General features: G+C 44.7%; 1 protein-coding gene across 1 annotated transcript; it reads right to left on the minus strand.

Annotated features, from left to right (window-relative positions):
• Window positions 1–587: 587 nt before the first annotated feature.
• LOC129712771 (gonadotropin-releasing hormone II receptor-like) lies at window positions 588–27,685 on the minus strand. Its single transcript, XM_055661494.1, has 4 exons — window positions 27,510–27,685; window positions 14,613–15,318; window positions 6,095–6,299; window positions 588–3,149 (listed from the first exon to the last, which is right to left on the minus strand). The coding sequence occupies exons 2-4, from the start codon at window positions 15,159–15,161 to the stop codon at window positions 2,659–2,661; spliced, it is 1,245 nt and encodes a 414-aa protein (XP_055517469.1). The 5' UTR covers window positions 15,162–15,318; window positions 27,510–27,685; the 3' UTR covers window positions 588–2,658.

A 27,685-nucleotide genomic window follows, 5' to 3' on the forward strand; every position in this document is an offset into this window, starting at 1 on the left:
GTCAGGATCTAAGCCGGGTCTCTGGCGCTGTAAGCCAGCAACTCTACCGCTGCGCCACCGTGCTGACCAAATAGGGTGGCGATTCCGTGGAATTCTGTGCAACGGAGGACTGTGATGGCCAAGATAATGGATGTTGAGGCATAGATTGAAAGATTCTTCATTAGTATTGGGGAGAAGGCAGGAGAATGGGGGTGAGAGATAAAAGATAGATCACCCGTGATTGAATAGCAGAGTAGACTTGGTGGGCCGAACAGCCTAACTCTGCTCTTATAACTTCTGAACATGAAGTTATGAAAAGTGTGGATCAGTTAGGGAAAGTTAGATATGAGGATGAAGTGCTGTTAATAAGGATTGAGAGGCGTCAGGCACAAAATGCTGGACAGGCAGCAACTCTGGAGAGAAGGAAAGGGTGACGTTTCGGGTCGAGACCCTTCTTCAGACTCTTAGGTCTGAATGAAATTGGGAAAATAAAGGGCCAGTCTCACTTGGCCATCATTTGCGGGTAATTTACGCAACATCATTTACGCCTGCATCGTGACTCGCACGAGATGCGCTCATGGTGCGCGATGACATTCTTAAAGGGTTGGACAGGCTAGATGCAGGAAGATTATTCCCGATGTTGGGGATGTCCAGAACTAGGGGTCACAGTTTAAGGATAAGAGGGATGTCTTTTAGGACCGAGATGAGAAAATCATTTTTTACACAGAGAGTGGTGAATCTGTGGAACTCTCTGCCACAGAAGGTAGCTGAGGCCAGTTCATTGGCTATATTTAAGAGGGAGTTAGATGTGGCCCTTGTGGCTAAAGGGATCAGGGGGTATGGAGAGAAGGCAGGTACGGGATACTGAGTTTGATGATCAGCCATGATCATATTGAATGGCGTTGCAGGCTCGAAGGGCCGAATGGCCTCCTCCTGCACCTATTTTCTATGTTTCTATGTTTTTATGACATAGACTGTGGCGCGCCAACTCAGTGATGCACAAATGACGGCCAAGTGGGACAGGCCCTGAAGGATAAATTACTTGTTTTGTTGCCATCTGGTGATTAGCACCAGATGAAGTTAAATTCACCGTTTTCTAATCCGGATGCCTTGAGTTCAATTATTACACGATGCATATACTTATCTACGAGCTCAAAATAAACCACATCAGGCAGTATCAACCACACATGGCAGTGTATTTATTTGTTGGGACAAACAAGTGCTGTAATTGGTAAAGTCAGTTTAGATTGGACTGGGTAACTCTGGATAAAGTACAATGCACACAGTTATACACATCGATAGGCATCATTTTTATTAAATAAGAATCCTGTCGATGTATTGAGAAAATAATCATCACTCGTTCACAAAGCAGTGGTAAACCCAGCACAGTTGACAGAAGGAGAAAGGATTTCATGACAAAAGTAATCTCCATTAAAAAATAGAATTTATATTAAATCTACACTTTGTATTCTGAATGTAACGGACTGGGCTTGGAAGGATTTTCCAGCTGTGATTTGGATGTCAAATGGAGACGGGCCAAAGCAGATTAACGATGAACATTTACAATTTGCAGATTGTTGATAAGCATTGATTGACACAAAATGCTGCAGTAGCTCAACGGGACAGGCAGCATCCCTGGAGAAAAGGAATGGGTGGCGTTTTGGGTTGAGACCCTTCTTCAGACCCTTGTCTTAAAGCATTGATTATCTACATTGATTTTACATTAAAAAGCGAGACACTATGTGCTGGAGTGACACAGTGGGTCAGGCAGCATTCCTGGAGAATATGGATAGGTGACGATTTCGGTTAGACCACTTCTTCAGGCTGGTGACGTTTCGGGTCGGGACCCATCTTCAGACTTTACGCAAAGTGCTCTAAAGAGATGCAACTGCATGGTTGATGGAATGAGCTTTGATATTGATGGAGCAGGAGGAAGGATGTCTTGCAGCCAGCCCGGACACTGGGAGGCCCACTTGCATTTAACTATTCTTGTGGTGTCTCTCCAGCCAGTTTGACAGGCTAGTCGGCTATTGGAGGATATGATCACTTTTCCGATTTTCAAGATAAGTAACACGACATCAGAGTTTCTGAAAGCTTTCACGTTACCAAACTATTTGAAGAGTTGAAATATTTAAAGGTGCTTCTGACACAGACGAGACCACAGTTTATAAATACCTTTGTGTCTGAACATTACGTGGCTTCTGATGAGCAGGATCCTCTTGATTCAAGACCAGTATTTTCGGACCAATTTACTTTGATGGAGGAGCGAAGAAGGTGTTGCTGGGTAAGTGTCAGACTGCATTTCATTGTCTCTGTACTGTACACTGCACAATGACAATTAAAGTTGAATCTGAATCGGAATCGGAATCTGAGATGGTGATGCATCACCAGGGCCATGGAGGGAGGCTTGATTGCCCTTACACAGGGATAGGATGGAGTGGACGGGCAGAATGGTGCCTTTGTTGTATAAGGGCAAGAAGGCAGTCACCAAAGTGGGAAAGAAAACAACGTTCGACCACAGGTAGAGTTGGCAAAATCAAATCATGCACACACACACACCAACCAAGCTGTTACTTGCCTGCTCCCTAATACAGGACTACACAAGGACACATCAGTCTTCTGTACTTCGTGTTTCAGGACCACAGGAGGATCAGTCATCAGCACCTTGTGTTAGTGCTTTCACTGGCAGCCTCCCGGTGCATCAAGATAACCGTTCTTGCAATAACTGCTGTTGCTGTGGGACTCATTCTCCGCGATTGACCTTTGACCCTCTTGACCAAGCGCAATTAACTTTTTGAGGCGAAAAGACGACCCCGAGCACCGGAAGGAGCCCGTCTGCGTCGTGTTGAGATCTAAGTTGGACGCGGTCTTGTCCGAGTGGCAGCAGCACTGGAGACTCTTCCTGAATTGGATGGTAAAAAGCCCATAGGTGATGGGGTCCAAGACAGTGTTGAAGAGACCAAAGATAAAGAGGATCTGACTCAATGCAGGCGAGACCTTTTCCTCAGAAAGCATCTCTGGGGAGAACCAGTACCAGAGTCCCAGGAGGTAGTAGGGGGTCCAGCAAACAATGAAGGAGGTCACAATAATAATACTCATCTTTAGGGTCCTCAGTCGAGCTTTGGGTATGTTGTTCTTTGATCGTCTTAAATGCACTTCCTTCGACGATACTGAAAAGCAAACACAAAAACAAACCAATCTCCCATTTTTATCAGGATATAGATTTTTTTAAAATAATTTTCATTCTGATGACATTCTTACTGTAATTTCTCTTTTCTCGCTTTCTCTTTGTTGTGCAAGATCGAACAATATAGATCAATCCATCAGTAAACGCTTCTTTGTGAGCTTAGTCAATGAATGTTGATGGCGTGATATTGATGACTATTGAAGCCATGACAACGACGACATTCTGAAATGAATCTGAGTATAACCCGTTCCTCAATCAACATCCACAAACAATGCTTCCGACATGAGTGCCTAAATACCAATTTGTTTCATGTTTCCTTTCTACCTCAAGGGAGCATGAGTCATTTATATTTACCTGACCATCTCAATGGCACAGTTAATAAAAGTGACACAAAGTGCTGAAATAACTCAATGGAACAGGCAACATCTCTGGGTAGCATGGATAGGGGACGTTTCAGGTGACCTATCCATGTTCTCCAGAGATGCTGCCTGGCCTGCTGAGTTACTCCAGCACTTTGGGTGTTTTTTTTGTAAACCAGCACCTGACATTCCTTGTGTCTGGTATATGTGACCAAATTCTTCTCGGTCAGTAAGAGTGAACATCTTAAAGGGGCTGTCCAACTTGGGCAACCTAATTGGCAAGTTTAGAAGAGTTTTAAATAATGTCATATTGAAGACTTCCTTCGAGAAGACCTTGTAGAAGACCAGTTACGACTAGCTACGACTAACTTCAGGAAAACTGGACACCGAATAGTGGAGAGTGAAGACGACCTCCTTCGATCTCCTTCGACCTCCCTTCGACTATGATGAAGACTATCTACGACTACCTTCGACTACCCTCGATTACCTACGACTAACATGCCGACCTACTACGACCTACTATGACTAAACCTACGAGTAAAAAAAGTATCGATTTTTCCCATGGCAACCTTTTTTTACTGGTGGGCATTTTTGAACATATTGAAAAAAAAACGCCGCAACCTAGCTGAGGCCTCGAGTACGCGGAGATCACTCTCAAGCGTGAAGGAGAGTTAGAAACATAGAAACATAGAAAATAGGTGCAGGAGGAGGCCATTCGGCCCTTCAAGCCTGTGCCGCCATTCAATATGATCATGGCGGATCATCCAACTCAGTATCCTCTATCTGCCCTCTCCATACCCCCTGATCCATTTAGCCACAAGGGCCACATCTAACTCCCTCTTAAATATAGCCAATGAACTGGCCTCAACTACCTTCTGTGGCAGAGAGTTCCACAGATTCACCACTCTCTGTTTAAAAAATGTTTTTTCTCATCTCGGACCTAAAAGATTTCCCCCTTATCCTCAAACTGTGACCCCTTGTTACGAAGACCTCCTACGACCTCGCGTCGACCATGCAGCGAGTATGAGTCGTATACTCGCCAGAACTCGCGGATTAGGTCGCTCAAGAGGGACAGGCACTTAACACACCACTCCAGGGGTGCATAAAATCATGAGGGCAATAGATTGGGTGAATGTACAGTGTATTGGGAATCAAAACGGGGGGCTTAGGTTTAATGTGAGGGGGGGGGGGAAGATTTCAATGAAACCTAAGGGGCAACTTTTGAGAGTTCAGGCTTAGTTTATTATTGTTATATGTAAGAAGCTTTGGCTTGAGTGCTATTCAAGCAAATCAGGTAATACTCTGCATGAATATAATTACAAGTACTAAAGGTATAAAAGGTGGGAAATAGAACAATACCAGAGTGTAGTATATAGTTTCTCAAATGGTAGACACAAAATGCTGGAGTAACCCCAGCATCTCTGGAGAGGAGGAATGGGTGACCTTTCAGGTCGAGACACTTCTTCAGATCCTCAGAGGGTGGTGGGTATATGGAACTAGCTGCCAGAGAAAGTAGAGGCAGGTGCTAAAACAACATTTAAAAAGACATTTTGATAGGTACATGGATGAGGAAGGATTAGAGGGATATGGGCCAAACCCGGATGTATGAGACTAGCTTAGATGGGGCATCTTGGTCAGCATGGATGAGTTGGGCCGAAGGGCCTGTTTCCAAGCTGTATGACACTTTGTCTCAATGATATCAAAGTATTTGAAAATAATACGTGCAAGGAGTGTTTCATTATTGTACGTTTAGTTTAGTTTAGTTTATTTAGTGATACAGCGCAGAAGCAGGCCCTTCGGCCCAAGGAGTCTGTGCCAACCAGCGATCCCCGCACACTAACGCCGTCCCACTAGGGTCAAGGGACGAGGGACAATTTGCAATTTAAAGAAGTCAAATTAACCTACAAACCTGTACATCTTTGAAGTGTGGAAGAAAGCCGGAGCATCCGGAGAAAACCCACGCGGTCACGGGGAGAACGGACAAACTCTGTCATACAGCACCATAGTTGGGATCAAACCCAGGCCTCTCCTGCTGTAAAGGGCCTGTCCCTCTGTACGAGCTCTCCCGAGTTTAAAAAAAAAATCAAACTCATGGTAAGTACGTAGAATGTATGTAGCAGCTAAGTCGGAGCTCGTAGATGTCTCGTAGCGGCTCGTAATGCTAACGTCAGGTACTCGGGAAACGCGGTAACTCGTGAAGCTTTTTCAGCACTGTGCAAAATGTCCACGAGAGCCCCGAGTACCTACGGACGGCTATTACCATAATTCTCCGAGTTCGAATCAGGGGAAACTCGGGAGAACTCTTGAATTACCTCGTACAGTGGGACAGGCCCTTTAGGCAGCAACTCTGCGCCACAGTGCCGGCCTTAATGCCATTAAGGTTCACATATATTGGGAGTGGGTGAATTAATTAGTCTGGAAGGTTGAAAGTACAATTGAAACGTCAGGAAGGGAAATGCGGAAGTTCCACAGTTCCACAGTTCCACAGTTCGCATGAGAATGTCACGATGTGAATCACTGATGGTGCTGGGAAAACAAAGGCACTAATGATAATGAGATTTGAACTCACAGTTTCCCTTGGCCATCCTCTTTGATATCTCCATCAGGATTCGGGTGTAGCAGAATATCATGATCATCAAAGGCATGAGAAACAGGAAAACAAATGTAAACATGTTGTATGAGGTCTCTTGCCAGTGTTCTTTGAAACTCCCAATAGTGGAGCACTGAGTGAAGTTTTGGGGCACATTGATGCTTGTCGTATGAAACAGGAGAATCTGCAAGAGAAATCGCAGGTACACTGTTTCAAAACATGCTCATGAACCGTTGTCTTCACAAATCTAATACCTAGATACAGAAGCTTGAATACAGCATGCACTGCCAGACTCAGGAAGAGCTTCTTCCCCTTTGCTGTGTAGGAACGAACTGCACATGCTGGTTTAAATCAGAGATAGACACAAAATGCTGGAGTAGCTCTCGCTTTCAAGAGAGAGCTAGATAGGGCTCTTAAAAATAGCGGAGTCAGGGGATATGGGGAGAAGGCAGGAACGGGGTACTGATTGGGGATGATCAGCCATGGTCATATTGAATGGCGGTGCTGGCTCGAAGGGCCGAATGGCCTACTCCTGCACCTATTGTCTATTGTCTATTGTCTATTGTAACTCTGCTGGACAGGCAGCATCTCTGGAGAAGTCTCTCCAGAGATGCTGCCCGTCCCACTGAGTTACTCCAGCATTTTGTGTCTATCTTCTCCTTTGCCATCAGGCTTGTGAATGGTCCTTCCATTAAAATAGGGTATTGTTCCCTTCACCTGTACCCCATTGCGGACTTTGCGCTTTGTCTCTGGAAATGGAACAGCGGTGGATGACGTTGACACATCACTTGACCAGGACAACCCATGCAACTCCGACAACGGGCCACAACCAGGACAACAGGCCTCTATGGCCACGCCTAGACACCATGTTCTGCATTCTATATACACCCCTCTGCTCTACCTTTAGAGGTATCTGGAAGTCCAAGTTCATAGCTCACTGATGGTGGCAGAACAAGTAGACATGGTGGTAAAGAAGGTGTATTCTATACTTGCCTTCATTGCTAGGTAGATTGAGTATTAGAGTCAGGAAGTCATAATGCAGCTCTATAGGACTATGTCTGGCTGAATTTTATTGCGTGTAGTTCTGGTCACCCCATTATTGGCAGAATGTGGAGGCTCTGGAGAGGGTGCAAGAGGGTGGTTTATCATAATGCTGCCAGGATTACAGGGTTTCAACTACAGGGAGAGGTTGGGCAGACTTGGCTTGTTTTCTCTGGAATGCCAGAGGTTGAGGGGAGACCTGATACAAGTATGTAAAATGATGAGAGGCGTAGATAGGGTAGACAGTCAAAACCTTTTTCCCAGAGTGGAAATGTCCAACACTAGAGGGCATAAGCTGAGAGGGGAAAAGTTGACTGGAGATGTGCGGGGCAAGTTGTTTTACACAGAGGGTGGTGGACACCTGGAACGGGCTCATGGAAGGCTATGGAATAGGGGGATTCGGATCATGTACAGGCAGATGGGATCGTTTTAACGGCATCATGTTCAGCACAAACATTGTGAGCCGAAGAAACCAATTGCCGTGCTGTATTAGCTACTCTGCCCACCACTGCCAGTGTCCATCCAAGGTGGTAGATGTTTGATTAATTTGATGTCATGGTCTCTAATGAAGTCTGTAAAATGAAGAGAAAAAGTTAAAACAAATGTAGGTCCCTTGCAGTCAGAAACAGGTGAATTGATCATGGGGAACAAGGACCCATGGCAGACCAATTGAATAACTACTTTGGTTCTGTCTTCACTAAGAAAGACTTAACTAATCTGCCGGAAATAGCAGAGGACCAGGGGTCAAATGAGATGGAGGAACTGAGTGAAATCCAGGTTAGCCGGGAAGTGGTGTTAGGTAAATTGAATGGATTAAAGGCCGATAAATCCCCAGGGCCAGATAAGCTGCATCCCAGAGTACTTAAGGTAGTAGCCACAGAAATAGTGGATGCATTAATGATAATTTTTCAACACTCATTAGATTCTGAAGTAGTTCCTGAGGATTGGAGGGTAGTTAATGTAACTTCACTTTTTAAAAAGGGAGGGAGAGAGAAAACGGGGAATTACAGACCAGTTAGTCTAACATCGGTAGTGGGAAAACTGCTAGAGTCAGTTATTAAAGATGGTATAGCAGCACATTTGGAAAGTGCTGAAATCATTGGACAAAGTCAGCATGGATTTATGAAAGGTAAATCATGTCTGACGAATCTCATAGAATTTTTCGAGGATGTAACTAGTAGAGTGGATAAGGGAGAACCAGTGGATGTGTTATATCTGGACTTTCAGAAGGCTTTCGACAAGGCCCAAGGTCCCACATAAGAGATTATTATACAAACTTAAAGTACACGCTATTAGGGGTTCAATATTGATGTGGATAGAGAACTGGCTGGCTGGCAGACAGGAAGCAAAGAGTAGGAGTAAACGAGTCATTTTCAGAGTGGCAGGCAGTGACTAGTGGGACACCGCAAGGCTCAGTGCCCAGCTATTTACAATATATATTAATGATTTGGATGAGGGAATTGAATGCAACATCTATAAGTTTGTGGATGACACAAAGCTGGGGGGCAGTGTTAGCTGTGAGGAGGATGCTAGGAGGCTGCAAGGTGACGTATAGGCTGGGTGAGTGGGCAAATACATGGCAGATGCAGTATAATGTGGATAAATGTGAGGTTATCCACTTTGGTGGCAAAAACAGGAAAGTAGACTTTTATCTGAATGGTGGCCGATTAGGAAAAGGGGAGATGCAGCGAGACCTGGGTGTCATGGTACACCAGTCATTGAAAGTAGGCATGCAGGTGCAGCAGGCAGTGAAGAAAGCGAATGGTATGTTAGCATTCATAGCAAAAGGATTTGAGTATAGGAGCAGGGAGGTTCTACTGCAGTTGTACAGGGTCTTGGTGAGACCACACCTGGAGTATTGCGTACAGTTTTGGTCTCCTAATCTGAGGGAGGACATTCTTGCCATAGAGGGAGTACAGAGAAGGTCCACCAGACTGATCCTGGGATGTCAGGACTTTCATATGAAGAAAGACTGGATAGACTTGGCTTATACTCGCTAGAATTTAGAAGATTGAGGGGGGATCTTATAGAAACTTCCAAAATTCTTAAGGAGTTGGACAGGCTATATGCAGGAAGATTGTTCCCGATGTTGGGGAAGTCCAGAACAAGGGGTCGCAGTTTAAGGATAAAAGGGAAATCTTTTAGCACTGAGATGAGAAAAACATTTTTTACACAGAGAGTGGTGAATCTCTGGAATTCTCTGCCACAGAATGTAGTTGAGGCCAGTTAATTGGCTATATTTAAGAGGGAGTTAGATGTGGCCCTTGTGGCTAAAGGGATCAGGGGTATGGAGAGATGGCAGGTACAGGATACTGAATTGGATGATCAGCCATGATCATATTGAATGGTGGTGCAGGCTCGAAGGGCCAAATGGCCTACTCCTGCATCTAATTTCTATGTTTCTATGTTTCTGTGTTTCTATGTTGTCTATGATATCTACAAACCGAATTATCCTTCTACCGTGCAGCCTTTGCACTTTGAGTCTTATGTATTGGCTTCTGTACATGATCACTCTATTTCTTAACCCTACTCATTTTGAAAACAATCTCCCAAGCAGACATTTCTTATCCTGATCTCTCCTGAACACTTGACCTTCCTGACTTTATCTCTGTCTTGGTTTATTAGGATCTGCAGTTGAATGCGTGGCATTTTGCCCAGTGGGAAAGCATAAACATGTGTGAGAGCCCTTTGCTGTGCTGCATTATTCTCTTGGGTTCTATTGTCCTTGAGTTTGACTTGATAGCCGATATCACGCAAAGCAAAGGTTTCCACGGTACCTCGGTCCTTGTGACAATAATAATGCAGATTTAAGCTCAGCTTGCTTCTTTCCGCTGATTTCCGCAGTAGTCTGCGGGCAAAACTGGTTTGCATAATGCTGCGAACAGCTTCATCAAATGGTTGCATTAGATCACCGACCATACAACCAAATTCTAGTCCGTTCTGAACACTAAAACTAACCACAACTGACAAGTAGCAAAAGCATTACTGCCAACAACTGGATTGCTTATTATATGATGCAGATCGAATTTACTGCAATATTTAAAGCTAACAGGGTTCATTAGCACATAATAAATACAAAATATATTTAAAGGTCGTCTTAAAATTCAGCTCACTACTACTTATGGGAATATTTTGTGTACAAAAAGGCTGTTGTGTTCTGTCCAGCTTATAACAGGGACTGTGCAGGAAGGCGCTCTATGGGCCTGTCCCACCTAGGTGATCTTTTAGGCAACTACAGGCGACTAGTTTGTCGCCACATGTTCGCCGGGCGTAGTCTCCTCAGTCGCGTAAAAAGCAGTAGCGTCTTTCTGATCGCCGCTAAATTTTCAACATGTTGAAACATTTTTGGCGACAGTGTGTTTGATGCCAATGAGCATAGCTTGACTTTTCCTGACGTAGGTGCTGGCGTAGGTTGTCGCCAGGATGATGGAAGTTGTCGCCGGTTTTTCGGCCACTTGATATGACCATGACAGTCGCTGGCTGTTGCCGAAAAAATCTCCTAGTGGGACAGGCCCATTGGGGTTGTTGTAAAGTGGGATTTATAAAGGTTATGTTTGTTATACTCCAAACAGTGAATAAGACATCAAGCATCATTCATGAGGAGCTCCTTCAGATCAAACCACAGCAGGAAGCCGGTACATTATAGGTAATGATGGTGGAACTAAAGTGCGCACAGCAGACTGAGGTAAAGGAACTATGACATGCAGATGGCAACATGCAAGCCTGGCTAGAATACCCACGGCTGTCAAAACCACACGCCAGCACCATTATACCCCTTCAGGTACACACACTGTGATTATTGATAAATATGGCTTTCATTCTGCATAGAAAAAATTGTCTCCAATTGTTTTGAATTACGGACATGCACAGCATAGAACAAGCTCGATACGGTTTTTTAAGGATCAGTAAAACCTGATTCCAGTTGTCAGTGCATGGAAATAAATCATTCACTGATTTCATTAGCCTCTGTCACTGTTTAAGCTCTCTCTCGCTCTGTCTCTGTCTCTCTCTCTCTCTCTCTCTCTCTCTCTCTCTCTCTCTTATTTTTAGTAGTGCAGGATGATGCTGCTCAGTTGTATTCTTGTGTAATGGACAGTATTTTCCCTGATGAGACTGAGCATTAAATCGTTGGCCTCTAAGTTTCATGGCTGTCTTCCTTAACGCTACTAGCAATTGAATGTAGCCACTGAGTCTAAACAAGGCGACACAGTGGTACAGTTCGTAGAGCTGCTGCCTCGCAGCACCAGTGACCCGGAATCAATCCTGACCTCGGGTGCTGTCTATGTGGAGTTTGCACATCCTCCCTGTGAACATGTGGGTTTCCTTCGGGTGCTCCGGTTTCCTCCCACATCCCAAAGACGTGTAGGTTTATTGGCCTCTGTAAATTTCCCTAGTGTGTAGGGAGTGGATGAGAAAGTGGGATAGCATTGAACTAATGTGAGCGGGTGATCGATGGTCGTCATGGATTCGGTGGGCTGAAGGGCCTGTTTCCATGCTGTATCTTTCAATCAATCAATCAGTTGGAGAAATCTTAAGCTGTACTCAGCTGATCAAACTATCATTAGGGTTTTCCAGCTGTAACAATAATATTTCAGAAAGCCAACTTTCTGCTGATGTAACGCATTCTGTCCGCAGATCTGATTTGTCATCAGATAAATGGTATTTTAATCAGCCAAAGCCTCTTCGTTCTGCAGTCTCTCTCTAATTTACTGAGGTTATTCTGAAGTGCCCCAAACCAAAATGTCACCTATCCATGTTCTCCAGAGATGCTGCCTGACCCGCTGAGATATCCCAGCACTTTGTGTCATTTTTGTAAGCCGGCATTTTCAGTTTGTTATTTCCACATTATTCTGTTTAATATTACTTTATCTCCGGGAGAGGAGACACTTTAGCTGACAATGTGTAGAGTGGAGAAATTATATTGCAGATCAGGGAGTCGTTTAAGTGCTGATAGAGCTTTAGTTTGCATTTATACTCTGTCGCTGCCTCAAAAAGGCTGGCAGTATTATCAAAGACCCACACCATCCTGGCCACACACTCGTCTCCCCGCTACCTTCAGGTAGAAGGTACAGGAGCCTGAAGACTGCAACGACCAGGTTCAGGAATAGCTACTTCCTCACAGCCATCAGGCTATTAAACTTGGCTCGGACAAAACTCTGAACATTAATAGCCCATTATCTGTTATTTGCACTTGATCAGTTTATTTATTCATGTGTGTATATATTTATATAATGGCATATGGACACACTGATCTGTTTTGTAGTCATGCCTACTATGTTCCGTTGTGCTGAAGCAAAGCAAGAATTTCATTGTCCTATCAAGGACACATGACAATAAACTCTCTTGAATCTTGAATCTCAAATACTGAACCAGAGAATGCTTTAAGTAATAACATTGCAGCTGCTTCAATCTGCACTGAACAGCTGCAGAATGGCACAGCTGGTAAAAGTTGCTGCCTCACAGCGCCAAAGACCCGGGTTCGATCCTGACCTCGGGTGCTGTCTGCCTGTGTTGCATGTTCTCCCTGTGATCACGTGAGTCTCCTCCAGTTGCTCCAGGTTCCTCCCACATCCTAAAGACGTGCGGGTTTTGTAGGCTTATTGGCCTCTGTAAATTGCCCGAGTGCGTAGGGAGTGGATGAGAAAGTGAGATGGCATAGAACGAGTGTGAACAAACGATCGATGGTCAATGAATGAGGGGGGGCATCATTGAAACATACAGGATAGTGAAAGGCTCAGATAGAGTGGATGTGGAGAGGAAGTTTCCATTGGTGGGAGAATCTAGGACTAGAGGTCAGTCTTAGAATTAAAGGATGTTCTTTTAGGAAGGAGACGAGGATAAATGTCTTTAGTCCGAGGGTAACGAACCTATAGAATTATTTGCCATGGAAGGCTGTGAAGGCAAAATCAGTGGATATTTTAAAGCAGGGATAAATAGATTTTTGATTAGTACAGGTGTCAGAGGTTATCGGGAGAAGGCAGGAGAATGGGGTTGGGAGGAAGTGATGGATTAGCCATGATTGAATGGCAGAGTAGACTTGATGGGCCAAATGGCCTAATTCTATTCCTATCACATATGGCCTTATGAAAGTGGAAATAACATAGAACCAATGTGTGAATGGGTGATAGTTGGTGGGCATGGGATCAGTGGGCCGAAGCACCTGTTTCCGTGCTGTATTCCTAAACTAAACACTAAAACAGTGCTTTCAGAAAATATTTAATACAATATTTTCACTGGTACAGGATGATTTTGCTTGGTTGTAAACTTCTGTTAATCAATGCGATTGGACTAGATTTTTCCAGACAAAACTGAACATTAAATCTGTAGGAAAGAACTATGGATGCTGGTTTACGATCTCTTGGTTGCCATACATTTTAACTCCCCTTCCCATTCCCACACTGACCCTCCTGGCCTGGGGATCCTCCACTGTCAGAGTGAGGCCCAGCGCAAATTGGAGGAACAGCACCTCATATTTCGTTTGGGCAGCTTACACCCCAGTGGTATGAACGTTAATTTCTCTAATTTCAAGTAATTACTGCATTCTTTCACTTTTGTCTACCAGCCAGTCAGCCAGAAAAACACTTGGCCAGCATTCAGTTCCCACAGTGAAATAGACAATAGACAATAGACAATAGGTGCAGGAGCAGGCCATTTGGCCTTTCGAGCCAGCACCGCCATTCAATGTGATCATGGCTGATCATCCCCAATCAGTACCCCGTTCCTGCCTTCTCCCCATATCCCCTGACTCCACTATTTTTAAGAGCCCTACCTAGCTCTCTCTTGAAAGCATCCGGGGAACCTGCCTCCACTGCCCTCTGAGGCAGAGAATTCCACACTCACCACTCTCCATGAGAAAAAGTGTTCCTGGACTCCCCCAACATCGGGAACATGTTTCCTGCCTCTAGTGTGTCCAAGCCCTAAACAATCTTATATGTTTCAATGAGATCCTCTCTCGTCTTTCTAAAGTCCAGAATGTATAAGCGCAGCTGCTCCATTCTCTCAGCATATGACAGTCCCGCCATCCCGGGAATTAACCTTGTAAACCTACGCTGCACTCCCTCAATAGCAAGAATGTCCTTCCTCAAATTAGGGGACCAAAACTGCACACAATACTCTAGGTGTGGTCTCACTAAGGCTCTGTACAACTGTAGAAGGACCTCTTTGCTCCTATATTAAATTCCTCTTGTTATAAAGGCCGACATGCCATTCGCTTTCTTCACTGCCTGCTGTACCTGCATGACTACTTTCATAGACTTTTAGGTGTCCTTGAGACTCTTGAAAGGCGCCCATAAATAAAATATTATTATTATTATTATTATTATTATAGACTGATGTAAAAGGACTCCCAGATCCGGTTGTACTTCTCCTTTTCCCAACTTGACGCCATTTAGATAGTACCCAACTTGGCGCCATTTAGTTAGTTTAGAAATATCAGTTGGCGCTGGGCAGCTCTCACCTGTGGAATAGAGAGGATGGCACTCAGCAGCCATGCCACCGTCAACATGATCTTGTTCTTCTTTTTGGCTTCACTGATGCCCAGGGGGTTTAGAATGGCGGACTGGCGGTCGACGCTGATGACCACGGTGACAAAGGCGCAGGAGTACATGGCCATCAGCTTGAGGAACATGAGGAGCCGGCAGGCCAGGTCTCCGCCCTGCCACTGCACGGTGATGTTCCAGGCGGCGTCCAGTGGCATGACCACGAAGGTCACCAGCAGGTCCGCCACCACCAGGTTGACGATCAGGATCCGGACGTGGGACTTCCTCTTGCGGTTGCGGCCGGTGGTCCACAGCACGGCCAGGTTGCAGAAGGTGGAGACGGTGAAGACCAGGGCGGTGATCCCCACCCTCACCTTGGCCACGTCGGAGAAGACGGGGATCTGAAAGTGAGGGTTGCCGCTGCCGTTACACCTCCGCACCATGGCCATGGCCTCATCCGTGCCATTGTAGTCACAGCGAGTTTGACGAAGGTAGAGGCTGATGAAAGCGTCAAGACTGGCGTTCATTATAGGTGCCGGGATCCGAACAGTCTGCTGGATACCTGCTTGATGGCAACGGACTCAACGGGAATCCTGTCAGTGTCAGTGCAGCCTCGGGATCTTGAGTTTGCCAAGGTTAATTTATTCATACGTTAACCCCAACGAGTATTCCAGTTCTCACAGCCTGCAGGTGAAACAAGAAGTTTGTTACACATTCAGCAAGGTTGGGAAGATACCTTGTTCTAACACAGGCCTTCAACAGGGTGGCACGGTGGCGCAGCGGCGGTGTTGCTGCCTTACAACGTTTGCAGCGCCAGAGACCCGGGTTCGATCCTGACTAACGGTGCTTGTCTAAACAAAGTTTGTACGTTCTCTCCGTGACCTGCGTGGGTTTTCTCCGAGAGCTTCGCTTCCCTCCTGCCCTCCAAAGATGTTCAGGTTTGTAGGTTAATTGGCTTGGAATCAAATGTAAAATTGTCCCTAGTGTGTGTAAGATAATGTTAGTGTGGGGGGGTCGCTGGTCGGTGCAGACTCGGTGGGCCGAGGTGCTTGTTTCTGCGCTGTATCTCTAAAACTAAACTAAACTAAACATTGCTACTCCATCTGACATCAAGACCACTGGCTGAGAAGATACTTAGAATCATACAGAAGATAGTCACAAAATTTAGTATGAAGAAGGGTTCGGAGCAGAAACGTCAATTACTCCTTCTCTCCAGAGAAGCTGCCTGACCCGCTGAGTTACTCCAGCATTTTGTGTCTATCTTCTTTGTAAACCAGCATCTGCAGTTCCTTCTTACACTTAGAGTCATACAGTACGGAAACATGCCCTTCGGCCCATCTTCTGCATGCCAGAACTAGTCCCATTTGCCCATATTTGATCCACATCCCTCCGAACCTTTCCCGTGCAAGTAACTCTCCAAACGTTTTATAAGTGTTGTTATTATACTTGCCTCAAACTCCTTCCATATATATATACCATTCTCCATGAAAAAGCTGACCTTAATTATTTCCCTGCTAAACTTAAAGCTATGCCCTCTAGTTCTTGCATGTACATTCACCCTCACGATTTTATACACTCTATACACACACCTATCTTCAGTCAGTGTCTTCCCTCTAGATGTTCGCAGCTTCTCTCAAAAAAGGGCATGTGAATGGGATCCAGGTGAAATTGTTTAACGTTTGGTTGGGTGGCGCAGCGGTTGGGGTTATGCCTTGCAGAGTCAGAGACCCGGGTTTGATCCTGACTACGGGTGCTGTCTGTACGGAGTTTGTACGTTCCCCCCATGACCTGCGTGTGTTTTTTTCCGGATGCTCCGGTTTCCTCCCACACTCCAAAGTCATACAGGTTTGTAGACTATGGCTTAGTAAAATTGTACAAAATTGTCCCTGGTGTATAGGAATTGTTGATTGGCGTGGACTTGGTGGGCCGAGGGGCTTGCTTCTGCACTGTGTAGGAAGGAATAGCGTGTGCTGGTTTAAACTGAAGACAGACACAAAATGTTGGAGTAACTCAACAGAACAGGCAGCATCTCTGGAGAGAAGGAATGGGTGATGTTATGGGTCGGAACAGGACAACTTCTGCACTGTGTCTCTAAACTAAACTAAACTAAACTAATGGTTTCCGGCAATACCTTATGAATGGTGCCTGTCCCATGGAACCAGAACAATAGATTATCGCCTTCACCAGTGGAATCATAACACAATAAGAGCACAATAATGACATGCCCTGCACGACTTAAGGATGACTCGATACACTTGACAACGAGCATAAGATGAACTGCTGGAGGAACACAACGAGCCAAGCAGCATCTGTGCAGGCAAAGGGAGAATCGATGTTTTGCCTCCATAGATGCTGCTTGACCCACTGAGCTCCTCCAGCAGTTTGTTTTTTGTTCCAGATTTTAGGAATTGCATTCTCCTGTATCTCCTCCATGACAACAAAGTAAGTACTTTGGAAGTTACTGATGCAGGAACCAAGACATGCATTGGAGTGCAGTTTCGTTTAGTTCGGAGATTCAGATACAGTACAGAAACAAGCCCTTTGGCCCACCGGGGCCGCGCCGACCAGCGATCCCCGCACATTAACACCGGCCTACACACACAAAGGACAATGTTTACCATTTATACCAGGTCAATTAACCTGCAAACCTGTACGTCTTTGGAGAGTGGGAGGAAACCGAAGACCTCTGAGAAAACCCACGCAGGTCACGGGGAGAACGTACAAACTCCGTACAGACAGCACCAGTAGTCAGGATCGAAGCTGGGTCTCTGGCGCTGTAAGGCAGTAGCTCTACCACTGCGCCACCATGCTGCCCTATTTCTGGTTGCCCCATTTCAGGAAGGATGTGAAAGATTTGGAGAGGGTGCAGAGAAGTTTACCCAAATGCTGCCTGGATTAGGGCATATTAGCTGTAAGGTTGTACAAATATGGGTTGTTTTCTCTGGAATGCCAAAGGAATGTCAGAAATATAAAAAATATATATATGAGGACGTTAGATAGGGTAGACAGTCAAAACTTTTTTTCTCACAGTAGAAATGTCAAATACTAGAGGGCATTGGTTTAAGGTGAGAGGGCCAAAGTTTAAAGGAGATGTTCGAGACAACCAAGTTTACATGGAGGTGGTGGGTGCCTGGAATTCACAGGCAGATACAGTAATTTATTTTAAGAGGTTTTTAGTTAGGCACATGGATGTGCAGGGAAAGGAGGGATATGGATCACGTGCAGGCACATTGGTTTAATTTGGGGACACTCGAACTATCTTTGATCGGACTTTACAGGCTTTACCTCACACTAAACGTTATTCGTAGAAACGTACAAAATAGGTGCAGGAGGAGGCCATTCGGTCTTTCGAACCAGCACCGCCATTCATTGCGATCATGGCTGATCATCCCCAATCAGTAACCCGTGCCTGCCTTCTCCCCATATCCCTTGATTCCACTAGCACCTAGAGCTTTATCTAACTCTCTCTTAAATTCATCCAGTGATTTGGCCTCCACTGCCCTCTGTGGCAGGGAATTCCACAAATTCACAACTCTCTGGGTGAAAAGTTTTTTTTCTCACCTCAGTCTTAAATGGCCTCCCCTTTATTCGAAGACTGTGGCCCCTGGTTCTGGACTCGCCCAACATTTTTCCTGCATCTAGCTTGTCCAGTCCTATTATAATATTAATATTTCTATAAGAGTCCCCCTCATCCTTCTATACTCCAGTGAATACAAGCCCAGTCTTTTCAATCTTTCCTCATATGACAGTGAGTGGCATAGTGACATACATTGTATGATATATTGCTATGTACATTGTGAAATCTGGCCCTTCGGCACACCAAGTCCACGTCGACCATCGATCACCCATATACTTGTTTTATACAACACACGTATAAACCACTTACAAACCAGCACGTCTTTGGAACGTGGAGAAGACCAGAGCACCCAGAGAAACCCCACGCGGTCACGGGGAGAACGTGCAAACTCCGCACAGACAGCACCCGTTGTCTGCTTCAAACCCTAGTCTCTGGCTCTGTAATGGCCCTGTCCCACGCCACGAGTTCATTCCAAGAGCTCTCCCGAGTTTAAAAAAAATCAAACTCGTGGTAAGCACGGACAATGAATGTAGCGGAACTCGGGGGCGTCTCTTAGCGGCTCGTAACGCTAATGGCAGGTAAGCTCAGGAAGACTCGTGAAGATTTTTCAACATGTTGAAAAATGTCCACGAGAGCCCCGAGTACCGACGAGTGGAAATTACCATAAATCTCTGAGTAAATCAGGGCAAACTCGGGAGAGTTCTTGTAATGAACTCGTACCGTGGGACAGGGCCATTAGGCAGCAACTCCACCGTAGTGCCATGGTGCCCCTCCAGGCAAACGACACATATCAATGTGATAATCACCAGATAATCTAAGTAATGGGACAGAGAACCAGAGCGAAATTCACAATTTGTGTTCATGAGATCTTTACATATGAGCATAGAAGGTGCCTTAAATTTAACAACATAAATTGAATGGTGGTACTTATCAGTTCATAATTTAGTGGAGCAGAATTAGACCACTCGGCCCATCAAGTCTACTCTTTCACTCAATCATGGCTGATCTATCTTTCCCTCTCAACCATATTCTCCGACCTTCTCCCGATAACCCCTGACACACATACTAATCTATCCATCTATCGATGGTTTAAAAATATCAAATTGACGGCCTCCAAGTCTGACTGTGGCAATGAATTCCACAGAATTACCACCTTCTGACTAAAGAAATTCCTTCTCATCTCCTTTCTTAAAGAATGTTCTTTTGTTCTGAGGCTAAGGTCTCTGGTCCTAGACTCTGCCAATAGTGGAAACATCCTCTCCACATCCACTCTATCCAGGTCTTTCACTGTTCGGTAAGTTTCAATGAGGTACCCCCTCATCCTTCTAAACTTTGAGTGCAGGCCCAAGGCCTTCAAACGCTCATCATACTTTAACCCAATCATTCCCAGAATCATTCCCGTACACCTCCTCTGGACCCTCTCCAACGCCAGCGCATTCTTATACATCTAAATCTCCAGGGCCTGATCTGATATATCCGAGGACATTGTGGTAAACTAGAGAGGAAATTGCGGGAGCCCTAGATGAAATTGACGAGTCCTCCTTCAATACAGGAGAGGTGCCGGAAGACTAGAGGGTGGCAAATGTTGTGCCTCTTTTCAAGATGGGCTGCAGGAAAAATGCTGGGAACTATAAGCCGGTGAGCTTAACATCTGTAATGGTAAATTACTGGAGGGTATTCTGAGGGATCGGATATACAGGCATTCTGATGGGCAAGGGCTGATTATGGATAGTCAGCATGGTTTTGTATGTGGGAGGTCGTGTCTCACAAATCTGATTGATTTATTTGAAGACGTGACCAAAAAGGTTGTCGAGGGCAGAGCTGTAGATGTTATGTAAATGGACCTCAGTAAGGTGTTCGACAAGGTTCCACATGGTAGACTGCTCTGGAAGGTTAGATCGCAGGGGATCCAAGGGTAGATAGCTAAATGGATAGAGAATTATCTCCATGGAAGAAGCAGAGGGTAATGGCGAACAGTTGCTTCTCAAACTGGATGCCTGTGACTAGTGGTATGCCTCAGGGTTTGGTTACTGTTTGACATCTACTTCAATGATTTGGATGAGAACATACAGGTCAAGATTAACAAGTTTGCTGATGATACAAAAGTTAGTGGTTTTGCAGATGGTGAAGATGGTCGTGAACGATTGCAGCAGGATCTGGATCCATTGGCCAGGTGGCAGAGGAATGGTGGATGGAATTTAACACAGAGAAATGTGAAGTGTTGCATTTTGGGACGTCGAACAAAGGCAGGACCTACACAGTAAATGTTAGGCCTCTGGGTAGTGTTGTAGAACAGAGGGATCTAGGCATACAGGTGCATGGTTCCTTGAAGGTCGAGTCGCAGGTAAATAAGGGGGTCATAAAGGCCTTTGGCACTTTGGCCTTCATCAGTCAGAGTATTGAGTATAGAAGTTGGGAGGTCATGTTGTAGTTGTATAAGACGTTGGTGAGACCGCATTTAGAATATTGTGTTCAGCTCTGGGCATCGTTATAGAAAACATATTGTCAAGCTTGAAAGGGTTCAGAAAAGATTTATGAGGATGTCGCCAGGACTAGAGGGTGTGAGCTATAGGGAGAGGTTGAGTAGGCTGGTCTCCATTCCATGGAGCTTAAGGTGAAAAGATTTAATAGGAATCAGAGGGATAACCTTTTCACACAAAGGGTGGTGGGTGTATGGAACAAGCTGCCAGAGAAGGTAGTTGAGGCTGAGAATATCCCATTGTTTAAGGTTATACAGGTACATGGATAGACAGGGTTTGGAGTGGTATGGAGAAACAAGGCATAGAAATTACAGGAGTAGGCCATCGACTGCACCGCCATTCAATATGATCATGGATGATCATCCAACTCAGTATCCCGTACCTGCCTTCTCTCCATACCCTCTGATCCCCTTAGCCACAAGGGCCACATCTAACTCCCTCTTAAATATAGCCAATGAACTGGCCTCGACTACCCTCTGCGGCAGAGAGTTCCAGAGATTCACCACTCTCTGTGAAAAAAGTTCTTCTCATCTCAGTGTTAAAGGATTTCCCCCTTATCCATAAGCTGTGACCCCTTGTCCTGGACTTCCCCAACATCGGGAGCAATCTTCCTGCATCTAGCCTGTCCAACCCCTTAAGAATTTTGTAAGTTTCTATAAGATCCCCTCTCAACTAAATTCTAGAGAGTATAAACCAAGTCTATCCAGTCTTTCTTCATGAGTCCTGACATCCCAGGGTCTGGTCGTCTCTGCACTCCCTCTATGGCAATAAGTTCCTTCCTCGGAGTTGGAGACCAAAACTGTACGCAATACTCCAGGTGTGGTCTCACCAAGACCCTGTACAACTGCCGTAGAACCTCCCTGCTCCTATACTCAAATCCTTTTGCAATGAAAGCTAACATACCATTCGCTTTCTTTACTGCCTGCTGCACCTGCATGCCTACTTTCAATGACTGGTGTACCATGACACCCAGGTCTCGCTGCATCTTCCCTTTTCCTAGTCGGCCACCATTTAGATAATAGTCTGCTTTCCTGTTTTTGCCACCAAAATGGATAACCTCACATTTATCCACATTATACTGCATCTGCCAAACATTTGCCCACTCACCCAGCCTATCCAAGTCACCTTGCAGTCTCCTAGCATCCTCCTCACAGCTAACACTGCCCCCCAGCTTCGCAGGCAAGTGGGACTAGTGTAGCTGGGACATTGTTGGCTGGTGTGGACGGGTTGGGCCGAAGGGCCTGTTTCCATGCTGTATCGCTCTATGACTCTATTACTCTTTATCCTTTACATTCACATCCTTATACTTCTGACGTTCATTAGCCTTTGGTGTTTCCAACTTGTCTTTGCAGTCTCAACTGACTCAGAGATAACAGTGTAACCTGGTGAGTCACAGCTACTACAAGACAAAATAGCTCCATCTTCAATAGTCTTATACTACCTTCAACAATGGAAGGGAAAATTATAGGTAGATGAGAAAGCTAGTTTGAATCTCACTGTGGTAATCATACTATCAATTATTCAAGTAGCAATTCTGGGAACTGAACCTGAGCAGAGATTTAACATCATGTTGAGGAATTGTCGGGATATCAGGCACCATATTAAATAGTGCCGCTGAGCTCCTTCCCCAGCTTTGGTTTAGTTTAGAGATACAGCGCAGAAACAGGCCCTTCGGACCACCAGTCCACACCGACCAGCGATCCCCGCCATTTAGAACGGAGACGAAGAAACACTTTTCCTCACAGAGAGTGGTGAGTCTATGGAATTCTCTGCCTCAGAGGGTGGTGGAGGCAGGTTCTCTGGATGTTTTCAAGAGAGAGCTAGATAGGGCTCTTAAAAATAGCGGAGTCAGGGGATATGGGGAGAAGGCAGGAATAGGGTACTGATTATGGATGATCAGCCATGATCACATTGAATGGCGGTGCTGGCTCGAAGGGCCGAATGGCCTCCTCCTGCACCCATAGTCTATTGTTTATTGTCTATTAACACCATCGCACACATACTGGGGACAACTTTACATTTACACCAGGCCAATTAACCTACAAATCTGTACGGCTTTGGAGTGTGGGAGGCAACCGAAGATCTCGGGGAAAATCCATGCAGGTCACAGGGTGAATGTACAAACTCCATACAGGCAAGCCCCCGTGGTCACAATCGAACGCAGGTCTCTGGCGCTGTAAGGCAGTAGCTCCACCACTGCACTGTGCCGCCCATACATGCTAATGCAGGGAGTGTACAAGTATATGGAGGACGATAGCTAAGAATCACAGTGGTCAGGCTGGTGTGGTACAAATCCAGAGAAAGACTCAATATTCTTTAAGGCCAGATAGATTAAACAATGGTAGCTGTGGAAAAGAGAATATGCATCTCATGTATTTGTGATATAGGGGTGGCACAGTAGTGAAGCAGAGGAGTTGCTGCCTTACAGCGCCAGAGACCCAAGTTCTATCCTGACTGTAAGGAGTTTGTATGTTCTTCCTTTGATTGTGTGGGTTTTCTCCAGGGGCTCCGGTTTCCCCCCACATTCCAAACGTGTATTGGTTTGCAGGTTCATTTAGATTCAATAAAAATTGTAATTGTCCCTAATGTGTGTGGGATAGTGGCAGTGCTGATCGGCACGGACTCGGTGGGCCGAAGGGCCTGTTTGCACGCTGTATCTCTAAACTAAACTGAACTATTGGAGGGAAAGGCATGTGATGTTGTGAACAATCTAAGGAGTGCAACATTGTGCAGAGTAGTGTGTTGAGGAGCAGCCTAACTAATGGTCCTTTCCACCAAGGGAGTATTACAGACAGAATACACCTTGCTGCCAGTTTGAAGGAGCGATTGTAATAGAAGAGATTTTGAACATTTTAACGGAGGGTTAAGAATGGATTGAAAGCTAAGCGGCAAAATATTGGATAGTCAGTATGAAAATGAGGAAAATAAGATGATTGACCCAGCATGTTAAGAATTTGTAAATTACAACAGCAAAGTGTCCCGTGAAATCAAGTCGAGTTTAGTTTAGTTTAGTTTATTGTCACGTGCTCTGAGGTACAATGAAAAGCTTTTGTTGCATGCTATCCAGTCAGCGGACAGATATACATGATTACAATTGAGCCAACCATGGTGAACAGGTACAGGATGAAGGGAATAACGTTTAGTGCAAGATTATTTTAAACAAGATCCCCCAACCCAGGCGACTATTTACGTGCTGGCCACAGAAGCAGATCTTTAGACCTGTAGAATGGGGACCCACAGTCCCGTTTATATCCCATGCTGGAAAGGGTCAAGAGCTTCAAATTCCTGGGCATGTATATTTCCGAAGATCACTCCTGGTCCGAAAACACTGATGCAATTATAAAGAAAGCACATCAGCGCCTCTACTTCCTGAGAAGACTACGGAAAGTTGGTTTGTCGAGGAGGATTCTCTCGAACTTCTACAGGTGCACAGTAGAGAGCATGCTGACTGGTTGCATCGTGGCTTGGTTCGGCAACTTGAGCGCCCTGGAGTGGAAAAGACTGCAAAATGTTGTAACCACTGCCCAGTCCATCATCGGTTCTGACCTCCCTACCATCGAGGGGATCTATCGCAGTCGCTGCCTCAAAAAGGCTGGCAGCATCATCAAGGGTCCACGCCATCTTGGCCACTCACTCATCTCCCCGCTACCTGCAGGTAGAAGGTACAGGAACCTAAAATCTGCAACATCCAGGTTCAGGAACAGCTTCTTCCCCACAGCCATCAGGCTATTAAACTCAACATACAAAAATTTGAACATTAATAGCCCATTGAACTGTATCTGCTTATTTATGTGTGTATATATATTCAATGCTATATGGACACACTGATCTGTTCTGTATTTATTTATGCCTACTATATTCTGTTGTGCTGAAGCAAAGCACAAATTTCATTGTCCTATCTGGGACACATGGCAATAAACACTCTTGAATCTTGAAACTTGAATCTAATCACATATTACAATCACTCCATGCTTTTAAATTTCAGTGCACTGCGAATGGTTGGATGGTAATCATATGTTGTCTTTCTGCTGGCAGGTTAGCACAGAACAAAAGCTTTTTGACAATAAACTAATCTAATTTCAACTAACTGATAAAGTACAGTAAAGTTCGATCAGATAGTTCGAGGGTTTCCAGTGAGGTGGATGGGAGCTTGGGTCCACTTTCCAGTTGATGATAGGATGGTTCAGTTGCTTGATAACAGCAGGGAAGAATCTGCCGTTTTATTTTCACGTGCACCAGTACAGTTAGATATGGGTGCAGTGAAAGTCTTGCTCGCAGCAATATGGTAGGCACAGACTCATCCAACATACAAAACACAAACCATGCACAAATTGCACATACTTTCTATAAGACACTGAAAAGAAAAAGACTGTGCAACAAAAAAAAACAGGGTATAAAACAAGTCCAAGTTGTGCAAGAGGTAGTCCATTGTATGTAGAAAGGAACTGCAGATGCTGGTTTCTGCAGTTGTACAGGGCCCTACACTCAAATCCTCTCCTTTCTAAAATAATATTTTCTCCATGATCTTCGGTTTCCTCCCACACTCCAAAGACGTACAGGAATGTAGGTTTGGTGTATGTGTATGTCCCTAATGTGTGTGGGATAGTGTGGGATAGTGTTAATGTGCAGGGATCCCTGGTCAGTGTGAACTTGATGGGCCAAAGGGCCTGTTTCCGCACTGTATCTCTGAACTAAACCAAACGTCCTTTAATTCTGAGGCTATGACCTCTAGTCCTAGACTCTCCCACTAGTGGAAACATCCTCTCTGCATCCACCCTATCCAAGCCTTCCACTATTCTGAACGTTTCAATGAGGTGTTCCCTCCTCCTCATTCTTCTAAACTCCAGCGAGTACAGGCCCAGCACCATCAAACACTCATCACTGTTTGTGATGTAGGATTAGTTAGTTCTGGTCCATTTAAGAAGCTGATGACTGTAGGAAAGTGGATGGGGAAAACAGAGCTAGAGATAACATGGGATTAGTGATGGAGACTGGCGTGTGGATGGCAAGATTTAGATATAGATGCTCAACCTGTTTACACTACCTGATCGCCTGGTTGGGAAACACTTTAATTCTCCTTCCCATTCCCACACAGACCGTTCTGTCCTAGGTCTCCTCCATTGTCAGAGTGAGGCTAAACGCAAATTGGAGGAACAGCATCTGATATTTCGCTTGGGCAGCTTACAGCCCAGTGGTATGAATATAGATTTATCTAACTCCATGTAACCCCGGCATTCCCTCTCTGTCTATCCCTCCCCCACCCAAGTCGCACCAGCTTCTCGTTTTCACCCAACAAACAGCCAACAATGGCCCGTTTCCTTTATCATCGTTACTTTTTTTGCATATCTTTCATTCATTGTTCTTTATCTCTCCACATCACCGTCTATATCTCTCTTTTCCCTTATCCCTAACCAGTCTGAAGAAGGGTCTCGACCAGAAACGTCACCCATTCCTTCTCTCCTGAGACGCTGCCTGTCCCGTTGAGTTACTCCAGCATTTAGTGCTTCCCTCCGGTTTAAACCAGCATCTGCAGTTCCTTCTTACACACTCTGTTGCAACTAGTGTTATGCCATCTTTAGCTTTCTAAATAACTCCTAATAAGCTTCACAAATGCATTCATGGACACGTTTCCACCGGGAACTACATGAATAAAACATTTTAGGACAGACAGGCAAGAGGTTGAGCGTTGGAGCAAGATCGATGGGGGAAATAGGTTGATGGAGGCAATCGCGGGGGATTAGGTCAAACGGTGATGAATTCACCGCAAACCACATCACCTCCGGTCAAAGTACAATTCACCCCACAGCTTTTCACACGTGTAATGTGGAAATGGCTGAACTGTGATTGAATCCCCGCAAACACATCTTGGTCATTATCTCTCCCGTCAGACTTATTTACTGAAAACATGCCTTAGTCGGAAAAAATAGTTATATATAACTTTATAACGATATTATTATATATATATATTATATATATATATATATATATAGGGTTATATATATATATATAATATATTTAGGGTTATATATATATATATATATATATATATATATATATATATATATATGTGTGTGTGTGTGTGTGTGTGTGTGTGTATATATATATATATATATATATACAGGCGTGCACACTAGTACAGACGTGGTATACTGTGCTATATCTATATATATATATATATATATATATATATATATATACACACACATATAGTTCAAGTCCAAGAGAACTTATTATTGTCATATATATATATATATATAACTTTATAACATTATGTATATATATATATATATATATATATATATATATATATATATATGAAGGGTCTCATCCCGAAACGCCACCCATTCCTTCTATCCAGAGATGCTGCCTGTCCCGCTGAGTTACTCCAGCAATTTGTCAATCTTCGATTTAAACCAGCATCTGCAGTTCCTTCTTACATGTGTGTGTGTGTGTGTAAGGTTATATATAATAACGTTATAAAGTTTTTATATATATAAAAATATACACACATATATATACACTTTTGTAAGAAGGAACTGCAGATGCTGGAAATACGAAGGTAGACAAAAGTGCTGGAGAAACTCAGCGGGTGCAGCAGCATCTATGGAGCGAAGGAAATCAATTTCCTTCGCTCCATAGATGCTGCTGCACCCATTGAGTTTCTCCAGCACTGTTGTCTACCTACATATATACAGGCAGACGCGTGTTTACGTTGCCCTGTGCTGTTCTTAATTTGATCAACGCGCTTTTCACTTCCACATTGTTAATTCACTGCCAATGGCTATCTATCCTTTTCCACTGGTTGATGGTTTTCTTACCGTGGCCGGAGGTCTTGCGGACACTGGGGTGGGTGCAGAGGTGCTGCTCCCGGGTCACCTGCAGTTGTGCGGGAGGGTGAGTTCAGACTCTCGTTGTCCGGACTGCAGTGAGGAGCAAGTGGTACTGTATAACGGCGCAGCTAGAGCTAGCTGTAAGATGCGTCTACTCCACACAC

The sequence above is a fragment of the Leucoraja erinacea genome, chromosome 33 (genome assembly GCF_028641065.1).
Source record: "Leucoraja erinacea ecotype New England chromosome 33, Leri_hhj_1, whole genome shotgun sequence".
Lineage (NCBI taxonomy): Eukaryota > Metazoa > Chordata > Chondrichthyes > Rajiformes > Rajidae > Leucoraja > Leucoraja erinaceus.

Bases quoted from the DNA above. Each gene is read 5' to 3' on its own strand.
- LOC129712771 (XM_055661494.1), bottom strand. From the start codon at position 15,161: ATGAACGCCAGTCTTGACGCTTTCATCAGCCTCTACCTTCGTCAAACT. The intron at 6,300-14,612 runs GTGAGAGCTGCC...TTTCTCTTGCAG, and splicing joins CCATCCTCTCTATTCCACAG to ATTCTCCTGTTTCATACGAC. The intron at 3,150-6,094 runs GTGAGTTCAAAT...TTTGCTTTTCAG, and splicing joins GAGGATGGCCAAGGGAAACT to TATCGTCGAAGGAAGTGCAT.